At 43.7% G+C, this 14849-nt stretch overlaps 1 protein-coding gene across 1 annotated transcript in view; it reads right to left on the bottom strand.

The window, feature by feature from the left end:
- Positions 1 to 200: 200 nt before the first annotated feature.
- The window catches only part of LOC139530255 (plasma membrane calcium-transporting ATPase 1-like), a 28764-nt gene continuing 14115 nt past the window's right edge, over positions 201 to 14849 (bottom strand). The window contains exons 7-21 of the mRNA XM_071326489.1: positions 13666 to 13692; positions 9209 to 9355; positions 8857 to 9071; positions 8500 to 8742; positions 7960 to 8201; positions 7614 to 7851; positions 7212 to 7391; positions 7032 to 7119; positions 6825 to 6931; positions 6496 to 6687; positions 6098 to 6311; positions 2828 to 3039; positions 2617 to 2724; positions 2307 to 2495; positions 201 to 2154 (exon numbers count right to left, since the gene is read on the bottom strand). Of these exons, the coding sequence (XP_071182590.1) occupies positions 1783 to 2154; positions 2307 to 2495; positions 2617 to 2724; positions 2828 to 3039; positions 6098 to 6311; positions 6496 to 6687; positions 6825 to 6931; positions 7032 to 7119; positions 7212 to 7391; positions 7614 to 7851; positions 7960 to 8201; positions 8500 to 8742; positions 8857 to 9071; positions 9209 to 9355; positions 13666 to 13692 (2774 nt within the window). The 3' untranslated portion in view covers positions 201 to 1782. The remainder of the gene's footprint in view (positions 2155 to 2306; positions 2496 to 2616; positions 2725 to 2827; positions 3040 to 6097; positions 6312 to 6495; positions 6688 to 6824; positions 6932 to 7031; positions 7120 to 7211; positions 7392 to 7613; positions 7852 to 7959; positions 8202 to 8499; positions 8743 to 8856; positions 9072 to 9208; positions 9356 to 13665; positions 13693 to 14849) is intronic.

Raw genomic sequence — 14849 nt, 5'->3', positions numbered from 1 at the left:
GCAAAATGTGCACCTCTCCTCGATACAAGACCAAAAAATGTTTTAGGAACCAAACATACAGTGGGGAGAACAAGTATTTGATACACTGCCGATTTTGCCGATTTTCCTACTTACAAAGCATGTAGAGGTCTGTAATTTTTATCATAGGTACACTTCAACTGTGAGAGACGGAATCTAAAACAAAAATCCAGAAAATCACATTGTATGATTTTTAAGTAATTCATTCGCATTTTATTGCATGACATAAGTATTTGATACATCAGAAAAGCAGAACTTAATATTTGGTACAGAATCCTTTGTTTGCAATTACAGAGATCATACGTTTCCTGTAGTTCTTGACCAGGTTTGCACACACTGCAGCAGGGATTTTGGCCCACTCCTTCATACAGACCTTCTCCAGATCCTTCAGGTTTCGGGGCTGTCGCTGGGCAATACGGACTTTCAGCTCCCTCCAAAGATTTTCTATTGGGTTCAGGTCTGGAGACTGGCTAGGCCACTCCAGGACCTTGAGATACTTCTTACGGAGCCACTCCTTAGTTGCCCTGGCTGTGTGTTTCGGGTCGTTGTCATGCTGGAAGACCCAGCCACGACCCATCATCAATGCTCTTACTGAGGGAAGGAGGTTGTTGGCTAAGATCTCGCAATACATGGCCCCATCCATCCTCCCCTCAATACGGTGCAGTCGTCCTGTCCCCTTTGCAGAAAAGCATCCCCAAAGAATGATGTTTCCACCTCCATGCTTCACGGTTGGGATGGTGTTCTTGGGGTTGTACTCATCCTTCTTCTTCCTCCAAACACGGCGAGTGGAGTTTAGACCAAAAAGCTCTATTTTTGAATCATCAGACCACATGACCTTCTCCCATTCCTCCTCTGGATCATCCAGATGGTCATTGGCAAACTTCAGACGGGCCTGGACATGCGCCTGCTTGAGCAGGGGGACCTTGTGTGCGCTGCAGGATTTTAATCCATGACGGCGTAGTGTGTTACTAATGGTTTTCTTTGAGACTGTGGTCCCAGCTCTCTTCAGGTCATTGACCAGGTCCTGCCGTGTAGTTCTGGGCTGATCCCTCACCTTCCTCATGATCATTGATGCCCCACGAGGTGAGATCTTGCATGGAGCCCCAGACCGAGGGTGATTGACCATCTTGAACTTCTTCTATTTTCTTCTATTTTCTAATAATTGCGCCAACAGTTGTTGCCTTCTCACCAAGCTGCTTGCCTATTGTCCTGTAGCCCATCCCAGCCTTGTGCAGGTCTACAATTTTATCCCTGATGTCCTTACACAGCTCTCTGGTCTTGGCCATTGTGGAGAGGTTGGAGTCTGTTTGATTGAGTGTGTGGACAGGTGTCTTTTATACAGGTAACGAGTTCAAACAGGTGCAGTTAATACAGGTAATGAGTGGAGAACAGGAGGGCTTCTTAAAGAAAAACTAACAGGTCTGTGAGAGCCGGAATTCTTACTGGTTGGTAGGTGATCAAATACTTATGTCATGCAATAAAATGCAAATTAATTACTTAAAAATCATACAATGTGATTTTCTGGATTTTTGTTTTAGATTCCGTCTCTCACAGTTGAAGTGTACCTATGATAAAAATTACAGACCTCTACATGCTTTGTAAGTAGGAAAACCTGCAAAATCGGCAGTGTATCAAATACTTGTTCTCCCCACTGTATAAGTAAAAACAGAAACCCATGAGGCTTCCAGAAGCCCTCTCTCCCCACGTCTTGGTATTGTGAAGTGGACTGAGGTGAGTGGGTAATTACTGGTATTAGGGCCCAGCTCAGAGGGAGGTCTCCAGGCTGTGCAGCGGGCTCCCAGGGCGCGGCGGCAGCGCAGCACTCTGGGGGATCCCGCCAGTCTTTGGGCTCTCTTTGTAGAAGGGGATGATCCTGTCCACAGCATTATTGTTCTGGTTGGGCGTGGATGGAAGGGTGGCCAGCGTGGAGGGTGGGGGCAGGGTCTGTGCAGCGTTGCGCTTGGTGGGAGCATCGTTCTCCCCCTCTGTGTCATCGATGAGGGGGATCTGCGGCTCCGAGTCTTCTATCCGGAACTCCGGGGTGGTCATGAAGTTGTGGATTGAGTTGCGGGACTCAGGGGTCTCCAGGCCTTCGTAGGGGGACAAAGTGTCTTGGAAGGCATTCACTACGCGGATCTGGATGGTTTGGGGATGAAGACACAGTCAACATTTTAGTATTGAGTCCCCATCGAAAGTTAAAGCACAATCCTGCGTTTGTATCCTTGGTTTGGTGTAAAGCTAAGGGATGATTGTGAGCTGAGATGTAATTATGAGTTGATCAAACAAACCTGAGTCTGGATCCTGCCTAGGCCTCTGCACCAGAGCACCTGCCCCCTTCTCATCTCCATCTCACCATGGTCGATCTCATCCAGGTCCTCCATCTCCTCCAGCTCATCCTCAGGGATCTCCTCCTGCTGCGTGCCATGACCTGCAGACTTCAGGAACTTCAGCCGGCTGGTGGGGACAGTGGTGACCACCTAGAAATGAACAGACAGGAACTCAAATGTTGTCACTAATTTGTGACAAAACAGTTGTGACAAAGCTTCATAACAGCCAAGGAGATCATTGGAAGACATTAGAAACCTCTGAGAATCTCACCTGGCCCCATAGAAGACATCCAAAGCCCAAGAACACACACCAGAGCCACTGGTCGATGCTGAGGCCCACACAGCTGAAAGGTTTCCCTCCAAACTGAACGATCACAATCTGGACAAGAAAACACAGGTTGATTAGAGAGCAATGTTATTTTCTGTCCAATGTGAAATCTCCTCTGTGTGAATATCCTGTATGGATCTGAAGGCTAGCTCACCTGGATAATGAACGTTCCGAACACAATGGAGCAGAAGATCATGTTTTTGAAAATGCCGTCAAAGACGTTACGCTCGCCGTGGATCTTGCGAGCGTTGATTTCGTTGAAGAGCTGCATCATGACGAAGGTGTTGAAAACAATGGTGTAATGTTCCGAGGGAGGGGCATGGAGAGGCGCATACCTCCCGCTGTCAATGTCGAAAATCTGCTCCCCTGTGGTGGCAATATACAGGTACATAATAACAAGTCCCACTGGAGACAAGCAATACGGATCAAGTCATTTATTAGATCAATACATTTGCTTTCATATCTTCATAAAGAACAAAGTTAGATGTCCAATTGGCACGACTAACTAATTTGAACCCAGGCGGTACTCACCAGTAAGGATGCAAAGCTACTGGTAATTTACCAAAGTTACCGGAATCTTTGGCAATCTATGGCAATCTATGGCAATCTATGGTAACTATGGTAATTTATCCTTGAATAACTTGAATTTAAAAAATGTATTCACATATAGTTAACACTTTTTATATCAAAGGGCAGTGGTGGAAAAAGTACTCAATTGTCATACTGTAAAAGTAAAGATATTAAAAGTGAAAGTCACCCAGTAAAATACTACTTGAGTAAAAGTCTAAAAGTATTTGGTTTTAAATATACTTAAGTATCAAAAGTAAATGGAATTGCTAAAATGTACTTCAGTATCAAAAGTAAAAGTATAAATAATTTCAACTTTCTTATAAACTTAGCAAAAAAAGAAACGTCCACTCACTGTCAACTGCATTTATTTTCAGCCAACTTACATGTGTAAATATTTGTATGAACATAACAAGATTCAACAACTGAGACATAAACTGAACACGTTCTTCAGACATGTGACTAACATAAATGGAATAATGTGTCCCTGAACAAAGGGGGGTCAAAATCAAAAGTAACAATCAGTATCTGGTGTGGCCACCAGCTGCATTAAGTTCTGCAGTGCATCTCGTCCTCATGGACTGCAGCAGTTTGCCAGTTCTTGCTGTGAGATGTTACCCCACTCTTCCACCAAGGCACCTGCAAGTTCCCGGACATTTCTTGGGGGATTGGCCCTAGCCTTCACCCTCCGATCCAACAGGTCCCAGACGTGCTCAATGGGATTGAGATCTGGGCTCTTCGCTGGTGACGGCAGAACACTGACATTCCTGTCTTGCAGGAAATCACACACAGAACGAGCAATATGACTGGTGGCATTGTCATGCTGGAGGGTCATGTCAGGATGCACCTGCAGGAAGGGTACCACATGAGGGAGGAGGATGTCTTCCCTGTAACGCACAGCGTTGAGATTGCCTGCAATGACAACAAGCTCAGTCCGATGATGCTGTGACACACCGCCCCAGACCATGACGGACACTCCACCTTCAAATCGATCCCACTCCAGAGTACAGGCCTCGGTGTAACGCTCATTCCTTCGACGATAAACGAGAATCCGACCATCACCCCTGGTGAGACAAAACTGCGACTCGTCAGTGAAGAGAACTTTTTGCCAGTCCTGTCTGGTCCAGCGACGGTGGGTTTGTGACCATAGGTGATGTTGTTGCCGGTGATGTCTGGTGAGGACCTGCCTTACAACGGGCCTACAAGCCCTCGGTCCAGCCTCTCTCAGCCTATTGCAGACAGTCTGAGCACTGATGGAGGGATTGTGCGTTCCTGGTGTAACTTGGGCAGTTGTTGTTGCCATCCTGTACCTGTCCCGCAGGTGTGATGTCCGGATGTACCGATCCTGTGCAAGCGTTGTTACACGTGGCCTGCCACTGCAAGGACAATAAGCTGTCCGGTCTGTCTCCCTGTAGTGCTGTCTTAGGCGTCTCAAGGTACGGACATTGCAATTTATTGCCCTGGCCACATCTGCAGTCCTCATGCCTCCTTGCAGCATGCCTAAGGCACGTTCACGCAGATGAGCAGGGACCCTGGGCATCTTTCTTTTGGTGTTTTTCAGAGTCAGTAGAAAGGCCTCTTTAGTGTCCTACATTTTCATAACTGTGTTCTCATAACTGCCTACCGTCTGTAAGCTGTTAGTGTCTTAACGACCGTTCCACAGGTGCAGGTTCATTAATTGTTTATGGTTCGTTGAACAAGCATGGGAAACAGTGTTTAAACCCTTTACAATGAAGATCTGTGAAGTTATTTGGGTTTTACCTAATTATCTTTGAAAGACAGGGTCCTGAAAAATTTACATTTCTTTTTTTGCTGAGCTTATTAAGCAAACCAGACAGCACAATATTTTTTAAATGTTTTAACGGATAGCCAGGGGCCTACTCAAACACATCATTTACAAACAAAGCATTTGTGTTTAGTGAGTCCGCCAGATTTAATGAAGTACTTTACACCACTGTCTAGGGATGGATCGAAATATAGAGAAAGGTTACATGGAGGAAAATGGGGGAGGGTCATGCTTTTTGAATTTCAATCAAGGAGAGGGTTTAGTCTTTTTTTTAATCTAGTCCAGGGGAGGGTCATGTAATTTGTCATTGATGAAATCTCTATATTTCTCAGTGTTTGAGTTGTTTATCTTTGTGTGCCTGATGCTGCCCCTTATCTCTGATTCTCCACTGGGCGGGCAATATCAATAGGCTATAGGCTACGAAGTGCATCCTCTGAGAGGCACAGAGCAAAGTTATATTTCTAAGATAGCTGCTGGGATGGTATAAATACAACTAGGCTGCATTACACCCATTACTCCCTGAGCCCCGGCCTGCTCTGTTCTTGCTGATCAAAAACATGTTTGTGTGCTGCCTAACCAATGGCTCTGCTGTGTAGGCCTACAGTGGCAGTTCAGGAGGAGAGTCAAAGGCTTCTTCCGAATATTTTATTTATTTATTAGGCCTAGTCCAAAGAATCTTGCTCCCGGACTAGCCTATAGCCCAGGTCTTTCCAACCCTGTTCTTGGAGAGCTACTCTTCTGTAGGTTTTCGCTCCAACCTCAGCTGTAACTAACCTGATTCACCTTATCAACCAGCTAATTATAAGAATCAGGTGTGCAAGATTACGGTTGGAGTGAAAACCTACAGGACGGTAGCTCTCCAGGAACAGGCTTGCTGAAACCTTCATTTTAAACACCAATTGTATCCACTATTTATTCTTAGGATAATGTTTTAATTAATTGCATTATTTTATATATTAGGCCACACATAGGGCCAGACATAATTTCAGACACCTGTGATAATATGAATTACCCAAAAGGGGCACTTTGAAAGTTTCCAGTAATATACCCTCCCTTTGCAACACTACTCACCGGTGAAGAGCAGGGTGAAGATGACAGTGAGCTGGTAGACAGCATGGCCCAGGATGTTCTTCATCATGGTGCGGGAGATGAGGGGCTTGTTGCGGCCATACGGTTTCCTCAGCAACAGAGACTCGGTGGGGGGCTCAGTGGCCAGGGCCAGGGAGGCAAAGGTGTCCATGATCAGGTTCACCCACAGCATCTGGACAGCTTTGAGAGGAGAGTCCTGGGGGAGATGTAGTTTGTGTTATGTATAGCTCCCCACTTTTCAAAGACCGTTGTAACTTGTAGACTTGATAAGAAAAACTCCCTATAGTGAGTCAGCCGCTCTCTAGTTGACCTATGCATCCCCTTTTCAAGCAGAAAGACAAGATGGGTAGGATGAACATGACAGCAATACGGTGTCTCACCTGTGTGATGCATGCTCCTGTGAAGGCCACGATGACAGCCACCACGTTGACTGTCAACTGGAACTGGAGGAACTTGGAGATGCTGTCGTAGACGTTCCGCCCCCACATCACCGCCTTGACGATGCTGCTGAAGTTGTCGTCTGTCAGGATGATGTCTGAGGCCTCTTTGGCTACGTCCGTGCCCGCAATGCCCTGTGGGGACAGCATGTCACAGCGCATTAGTCACAGGACCAAAAGTACCCGTCTGGTCAAATCAGAGAGACAACATACTCATGAAATATTGATGGGATATAACATACGCCAGATCTTGAAGTATAAAAATACCATACCATGGCAAATCCAACATCCGCTTTCTTCAAGGCAGGGCCGTCATTAGTACCATCTCCTGTTACAGCAACAACTTGTCTTGGTTCTAGTACAGTGCTGTCCATTATACCTGTGAACAGAGGAAAGCATCATCTCTTTAGATAATAATAATATGTAAGACCTAAAAATGTATCTGTAGTGATAAATGAAAAAATACCCCCCAAACATACCTTTTACTAAAGTATGTTTGTCAGTGGGTGAGGATCTTGCAAGCACACGGAGTTTAGGCCAAATCTTATCAATGCGTTCTTGCTCAATCTGGAAGTAGATTGCTTCTTGCGTCACTCTATCATCACCATTTTTCTCCACAGAAACAGATGCATTTTGTGAGAGAAAGAGAGGAATATTACCTCTCCCAGTTGGTTTCTTATCCGTCGGTTGAACTCTTTGCCGTCTATACAGAGGAAATCATCTCCGGGGTGCACTATGCCACACTTACTGGCAATGGCGCGAGCCGTGTCGATGTTGTCCCCTGTGACCATGCGCACCGTGATGCCAGCGCGCTGACACCTCTTAATGGCGTCAGGAACCTAGGGTGGAAGAAAAATACTTTCTTTTTCAGATTATAGAAATGTGGGTTTTGCTTATAATCTAACACCCCAAGACACACTCAGAAAGACCTGCTCTCCCCTTCAGGGGGATTATACATGTACATCGTTGAGGGTTATACCACCACAAACATCTACCTCCTTGAATTAATTGGACCTTTGCAACAAGGACCTTGATTGGGCATTTCCCGCTTGCCCTTTTACCTCTGGCCGTACAGGGTCCTCGATGCCCACCACACACAAACAGGTGAGGCCGGTGAGGATGTCAGTTTCATTTTCCCAGTCTGGCTCGCCGTCGACCGGGGGGAAGTCCCTGTAGGCCAGGCATATGGTCCTCAGGCCCTCGGAGGCCATGGGCTCGATCACATTCTTCACCACATTGTCTCTGTCCCTGGGCTTGAAGACCTTAGCCTCCCCGCTTGCTGTCATGATCTTACAACACCTGCGATGAGATAAAGAGGAAATCTATATTACATTTCGGACAAATAATACTGGGGAAGTTCATTGAGTTAATTTGCAAGAAAGCAAGAAACTGAAAGTGCCAGCCTACTTCTTTAGGAGGATCTCTGAGGCTCCTTTGCTGAACATGCGGTAACTCCCGTCTGCGTTCTTCAGCACTGTGCTCATGGACTTCCTGACTGAGTTGAAGGTGTAGACCTTGAAGAGCTTCTCCTCTGGGATCTCGTTGCGGATGGTCATATAGTCACGTCTCAGATCCAACACAAAGCCCAGCAAGGCACATTCGGTCTTGTTGCCCACCTGGCGTGGCAGCCCGCCCTCCTTCTCAGGAGACTGAGACAAACCATTTACACGTTAAGGTCAGTTCCAAACTTCAAATCAACTAACATAACTGATACTTTGTACGAAAATGTCCCATTATATCAATGCATGATTTAAAATAAAGTCTGAGTTCTCAGATTTCAAGAGGATTTGGCCCTGGCTTGAAATCCCTGACCTGGCACTCAACGTATTTGCTCAGGTGTCAAGGAACGATTGCTATGAAAAGAGCTGTATTGCACATCTCTTTGTGTTCTGTTTGACAGAGGTGAAAACCTCAACTCGGAGTCTCAAGTGAAGTATGTCCACTTACCATGATCTTGGATGTGTAAGCACAGTTGACTCCGATGCCCATAATGAGCAGGTCCAAGACTTTGCCTGGGATGAGGTCAGACTCAGGAACCTTCCTGTAGTGCCTGTCTCCCAGATAAGCCTGGACCACGGTCATCCTGTTCATGGTTAATGTTCCCGTTTTGTCAGAGCAGATGGCTGTGGCGTTGCCCATGGTTTCACAGGCATCCAGGTGCCTCACCAGATTGTTGTCTTTCATCATTTTCTGAGGAAGATAGGAGGCTATGATTTGGGATCTGGCAATGCCTTTCTTAATTGCTCCTGTCTGTAATATATATATACGATAGTAACATAGTGGTGACAAAGTAGTGATACCTACTTTGACAGAATACGCAAGTGAGATGGTGACGGCCAGGGGGAGACCTTCGGGCACGGCCACCACAAGCACAGTAACACCAATGATGAAGAACTTGACGCAGAACTGAATGTAGATGGGTGTGCAGTCTGCGACCCACGGTAGGCCCTGGATCCAGAAAGTGTCCACCATAAACAGAGTTATCAGGATGATGACCGTCAACCCTGACATGAACAGGCCTGGACAGAGGAAACGATAGTAGTGTACTGTACACAATGAAATAATACAATATTTGCAATAATGACAAACTGGGACAAGCTGCTGCTGAAAATCAAACGCACTTTCAACATTCAGAATTCCCTTGTGGTGGTCTTACCTGCTTTGCCGATCTGCACCGCTAATTTGGTCAATTTCCCCTGGAGCACAGACTTCTCCTTCTTAGGGTGGGCTTTCTTCTTCTCCTCTCCTTCGTCGTCACTGTTGAGGGCCTGCATCTCCACGCCTGCACCATCCTGAGACTTACCTGAGGGAGAGGAGAGGATGGGTCCAAAGACGTTAAGTTTAAATAGGGACATTTAAATAAGAATTGTTGATGCAGCCAATAAAAAAAGTATGAAATGGGACAAATAGTCAAAAAATTGTACATTGGTGTTTAAGGGTTCATAGTGAGATGGCACTGCTACTGCTTGGAAACAGATAGGGGGTGCTATTCTATGTGATACACCGCACAACACTATGGTGTTTGGTTCACAGTCCTTAATCCGAGTCTGGGGATTATTGCTCCTTCTAGGCTGAGATTCTTTACAAACAAATTCTTCCACCATCATCCCAAAACATGCCCACGTTCTATAATAGTACAAACACACATGCACCAGAACACTAAATACTCAAAACTTTTGTAAGTGAAGTAAAGGGACATTGTTCATCCGGGCAAATGTGTGAGTTAGTGTGTGTCTGTAAGTGTGTACAGTATGTGTGTCTGTAAGTGTGTACAGTATGTGTGTCTGTAAGTGTGTACAGTGTGTGTGTCTGTAAGTGTGTAAAGTATGTGTGTCTGTAAGTGTGTCTGTAAGTGTGTACAGTATGTGTGTCTGTAAGTGTGTACAGTATGTGTGTCTGTAAGTGTGTCTGTAAGTGTGTACAGTATGTGTGTCTGTAAGTGTGTACAGTATGTGTGTCTGTAAGTGTGTACAGTATGTGTGTCTGTAAGTGTGTACAGTATGTGTCTGTAAGTGTGTACAGTATGTGTGTCTAAGTGTGTACAGTATGTGTGTCTGTAAGTGTGTACAGTATGTGTGTCTGTAAGTGTGTACAGTATGTGTGTCTGTAAGTGTGTACAGTATGTGTGTCTGTAAGTGTGTACAGTATGTGTGTCTGTAAGTGTGTACAGTATGTGTGTACAGTAGGTGTGTCTGTAAGTGTGTACAGTAGGTGTGTCTGTAAGTGTGTACAGTAGGTGTGTCTGTAAGTGTGTCTGTAAGTGTGTACAGTATGTGTGTCTGTAAGTGTGTACAGTATGTGTGTCTGTAAGTGTGTACAGTATGTGTGTCTGTAGGTGTGTACAGTATGTGTGTCTGTAAGTGTGTACAGTATGTGTGTCTGTAAGTGTGTTGGTCCAAAAACAGTACATAAGGTTGTTAGCTAAGGGAAGAAAGGCACTGGGAAAAATCAGCTGCTGAGCTTAAGAGCTGTAATCTCCTTGGTCCTAATCACCATGAACGGAGTCAAGAGCACCTGCTGCTCGGACCACAGGAACACACACATGACCATATGGCCTCAGGGACACACAGGGCCACACTCAGACTATACACACCTTGTGCACAAACCGGAGCCCTATACTATGAATTTAGTTTGGTCAACTCTGAGTTCAACTTGGGATAACCAATACCACGAAAGTGGCTCACCTTTAAGCAAGGTCAATTTCTATGCCAACGAATCCTTCAGATCTAACCTGAGCCATATACTACAAATCTAGTTTGAGGACTTAGTGAGGTACAGTGCTTTCAGAAAGTAGTCACACCCCTTGACTTTTTCCACATTTTGTTGTGTTACGGCCTTTAAGATTTTTTTTGTCACTGGCCTCCACACGATACCTTATAATGTCAAAGTGGAATTATGTTTTTAGAAATATTTACCAATTAACTAAACATGAAAAGCTGTAATGTATTGAGTCAATAAGTATTCATCCCCTTTGTTCTGGCAAGCGTAAATAAGTTCAGGAGTAAAAATGTGCTTAACAAGTCACATAATAAGTTGCATGGACTCACTCTGTGTGCAACAATAGTGTTTAACATGATTTTTGAATGACTACCTCATTTCTGTATCCCACACACACAAATATGTCTAAGGTCCCTAAGGCGAACAGTGGATTTCAAACAGAGATTCATCCACAAAGACCAGGGAGGTTTTTCAATGCTTCATAAAGAAGCGCACCTATTGGTAGATAAAAAATAAATAAAAAAAGGAGACATTTAATATCCTTTTGATCATGATGAAGTTATTATTTTCCCTTTGCATGGTGTATCTATACACACAGTCACTACAAAGATACTGGCGTCTTTCCTAGGTCAGTTGCCGGAGACAGAGGAAACCACTCAGGGATTTCACCATGAGGCCAATTGTGACTTGAAAAAGGTTGAATGACTGTGATAGGAGAACTGAGGATACATCAACAACATTGTAATGCTAAACAATACTAACCTAATTGACAGAGTGAAAAGAAGGAAGCCTGTAAAGAATACAAATATTTCAAAACATGCATCCTGTTTGCAAGGCACTACAGTAATACTGAAAAAGAATGTGGCAAAGGAATTACATTTTTGTCCTGTATACAAAGTGTTGTGTTTGGGGCAAATCCAATAAAACACATTACTGAGTACCACTCTCCATATTTTGAAGCATAGTGGTGGCTGCATCCTGTTATGGGTATGCTTGTTAAGGACTGGAGAGTGTTTCAGGATAAAATACTAACAGAATGGAGCTAAGCACAGGCAAAATCCTAGGTTCAGTCTGCTTTGCACCAGACACTGGGAGATTATTTCACCTTTCAGCAGGACAATAACCTAAAACACAAGGCCACATCTACACTGGAGTTGGTTACCAAGATGACAGTGAATGCTCCTGAGTGGCTGAGTTACAGTTTTGACTTAAATCTACTTGAAAATCTATGGCAAGGCCTGAAAATGGTTGTCTAACAACCAATTTGAAAGAGCTTGAAGAATTATGAAAACAATAAATAGTCAAATGTTGCACAATCCAGGTGTGGAAAGCTCTTAGACACGTACCCAGAAAGACTCACAGCTGTAATCGCTGCCAAAGGTACTTCTACAAAGTATTGACTCAGGGGTATGAATAATTATGTAAATTCGATTTCTGTATTTAATTTTCAATAAGTTTGCTAAAATGTCTAAAAACATGTTTTCACTTTGTTATTACGGGGTAATGTGTGTAGATGGGTGAGCAAAAAAAGTATTTAATACATTTTGAATTCAGGCTGTAACACAACAAATTTAGGAATAAGTCAAGGGGTATGTATGAATACTTTGGTCAACTCTGAGGTCAATCATTTAGAACCACACCAAAGCACACCTAAGAAGCCATTAACAATAAGTAATAACATAAAGAAGGCACTTCTAAAAGTCTAGATAGCCTGCTGAATTTGCAAGATAACTTTTCTTTCATTTTGATTTCGGGAACAAATGAAAATATGGCACTGACCCACCCATGGATTGATGTTTCAGCATTGAATCAATGACGAGTACTTTGTTCGACTAGCCACGTGCTGCATGCATGCGCAGTTACAGCTGTAGGATCTTAATTTGATCACTCTTTTTTGTTGCTGAGAATTTTCCTGCACAACAGGAAATGCAAATGTGTATGAGGTTTAAAAAGGCATCGACATTTTTCTATTTTCACTTTGAAATTTCAGACTTGATTTGCCCTAACGAAAAACTTATCAACCCATAGAAACATTTCCATGAATTATAATCCACATAATAATTTACAATTGCTGTTGCTGCAGGTTTATTTTCCTGCTGTAGTTAACTGGCTCAAATTAAGATCCTACATCTGTACAAGCCTGCAAGAGTTAGTGTCTGACAGACAAGCAATGTACACCGTCGTAGTATGGATGAAGCTAACTGAAGCTGGCTAGCTTTAGAAAATCTGAGTAGATCTAGCTTGCTTCGCAGTATACCCCTCCGACCATACAGATTCTATATACTGTTAACACACACAAACTAAACTAGTAAGTACCCAATATAAACACAACATGGTCATGGAGTGCACACAAACTAAACTAGCAGTCTCAATATAGATATAACACACAATGAGTACGGTTACATGCACACAATAATGTGATTATTGTGGATAGTACGATTAATAGTTCTATTACAACGTTTACATGCTTTGCAAAAATAACCATTTCCCTAATAATCCTGTTTACATGGACACAACTGAAATAAGGCTACTTGATGGCACTCTGATAAATGCATTTGATTCTGAGTTTGTACATATAAAGTTTGTATGTGAATACTACTTCTAGACCATACATTCAGTATGTTCAGAGTTTGCTCCGAACTCACTTTGTTTTTTCAGATCAAATACACCGCTGGAACGCCAATTAAGCTCTTTTCATGTCATAATAATTTGAAAGATAACTCAGAAAACCAGGTGTTTTAATCGGCGTATACTTACTGCGATTTTGACCTTTGGCCGATTTAAGATGAGCAAAGTAAGGTGTTTACATGACTATTGCATAATCTGCATACTGCCATAATCAGTTTAATATCAAATTATTACTGTGGATTTAAACGCACTCATTGACAAACTTACCTTTCTTGTTTTTCTCATCTCTTTTATCTGTGGAAAAATAAACGACTGCAGTTAATAATTTGTCCATTTACACATCAGCAAAGAGCTTCTCACTTTTGCAGAGTGGCAAAACACTTTTAGTTCTAATATGTTCCCTTGGATGCGAGTTCCCTTGATGGCTAGCCCTTAGACACTGAATTGGAAACTATGAGGTGTGAATGCTCTGACATGCATTTCTGTGTTAACTCCCTGATACAGTCCTCAGTCACTCTGAGAATCCCCTGATCAATGATACTGCGACTACAAACGTAAACAAAACACTCCCCTAACACACTTAGCAGCTATGCACCAGGTTGGTTAATTCACAGGCGGTAACTTTTCTTTTGCCTTGGTATGGCAGGTTAGGTAACGTCCATAGTCCAACTGACCCAACTGCAGTCAGTTAACTAACTGAGATGTTAACCAACTGTGTCTAAGTCAGCATCCTCTATAGCGCTCTCACATGCCGTGATTAACCTGCACCAAGATTCAGCTACAGATACTCTGTCTGTGTATTGTGGTGTAAGGTGGGAACTTCCTCTATTTGGCCCAGCATCTGAGTGGGAATGTTGAATGTTGAATGTCACTCTCACGCCACTGGCAGACACATCATATCATTCAAGATCGTTGAACAAAAAGCAACATTTCATTTGACTACTTTCATGAATTGTTCTTTGACCCCTTCAGTTAATACAGAGCTAATGTTGCAGGGCTTTCGAGCCATCACAGATTACAAAGGGAAACCCAGCCGCGAAATGCCCACCGGTGCTAACCTAACAGACGAGCTTAAAGCCTTCGACGCTCACTTCAAGGCAAGAGACATTGAACCAAGCAACACTCCTCCGTAGCACATCAACACCATCATCCCAGACACCCTGTAACCACTCCAAATTCCATACCACCCCAACAGATCCACAGATGACGCAATCTCTATTACACTCCAACTGCCCTAGCCCACGTGGACAAAAGGAAGACATATGTAAGAATGCTTTTCATTGAGTACAGCTCAGCAAGTTTGACAAACCCCATCATCAAGTTTACTGACGACACGACGATGGTATGACTGATCACTAACAACAATGAGGCAGCCTATAGGGAGGAGGTCAGTGTGGCGCCAGGACAACAACCTCTCCCTCAACGTCAGCAAGACAAAGGAGCTGATCGTG

The sequence above is a fragment of the Salvelinus alpinus genome, chromosome 9, assembly GCF_045679555.1.
Source record: "Salvelinus alpinus chromosome 9, SLU_Salpinus.1, whole genome shotgun sequence".
In the NCBI taxonomy this organism is placed as follows: domain Eukaryota; kingdom Metazoa; phylum Chordata; class Actinopteri; order Salmoniformes; family Salmonidae; genus Salvelinus; species Salvelinus alpinus.
Note: the sequence above shows the minus strand (reverse complement) of the source record. Positions and strands in the feature narration are given on the sequence as shown.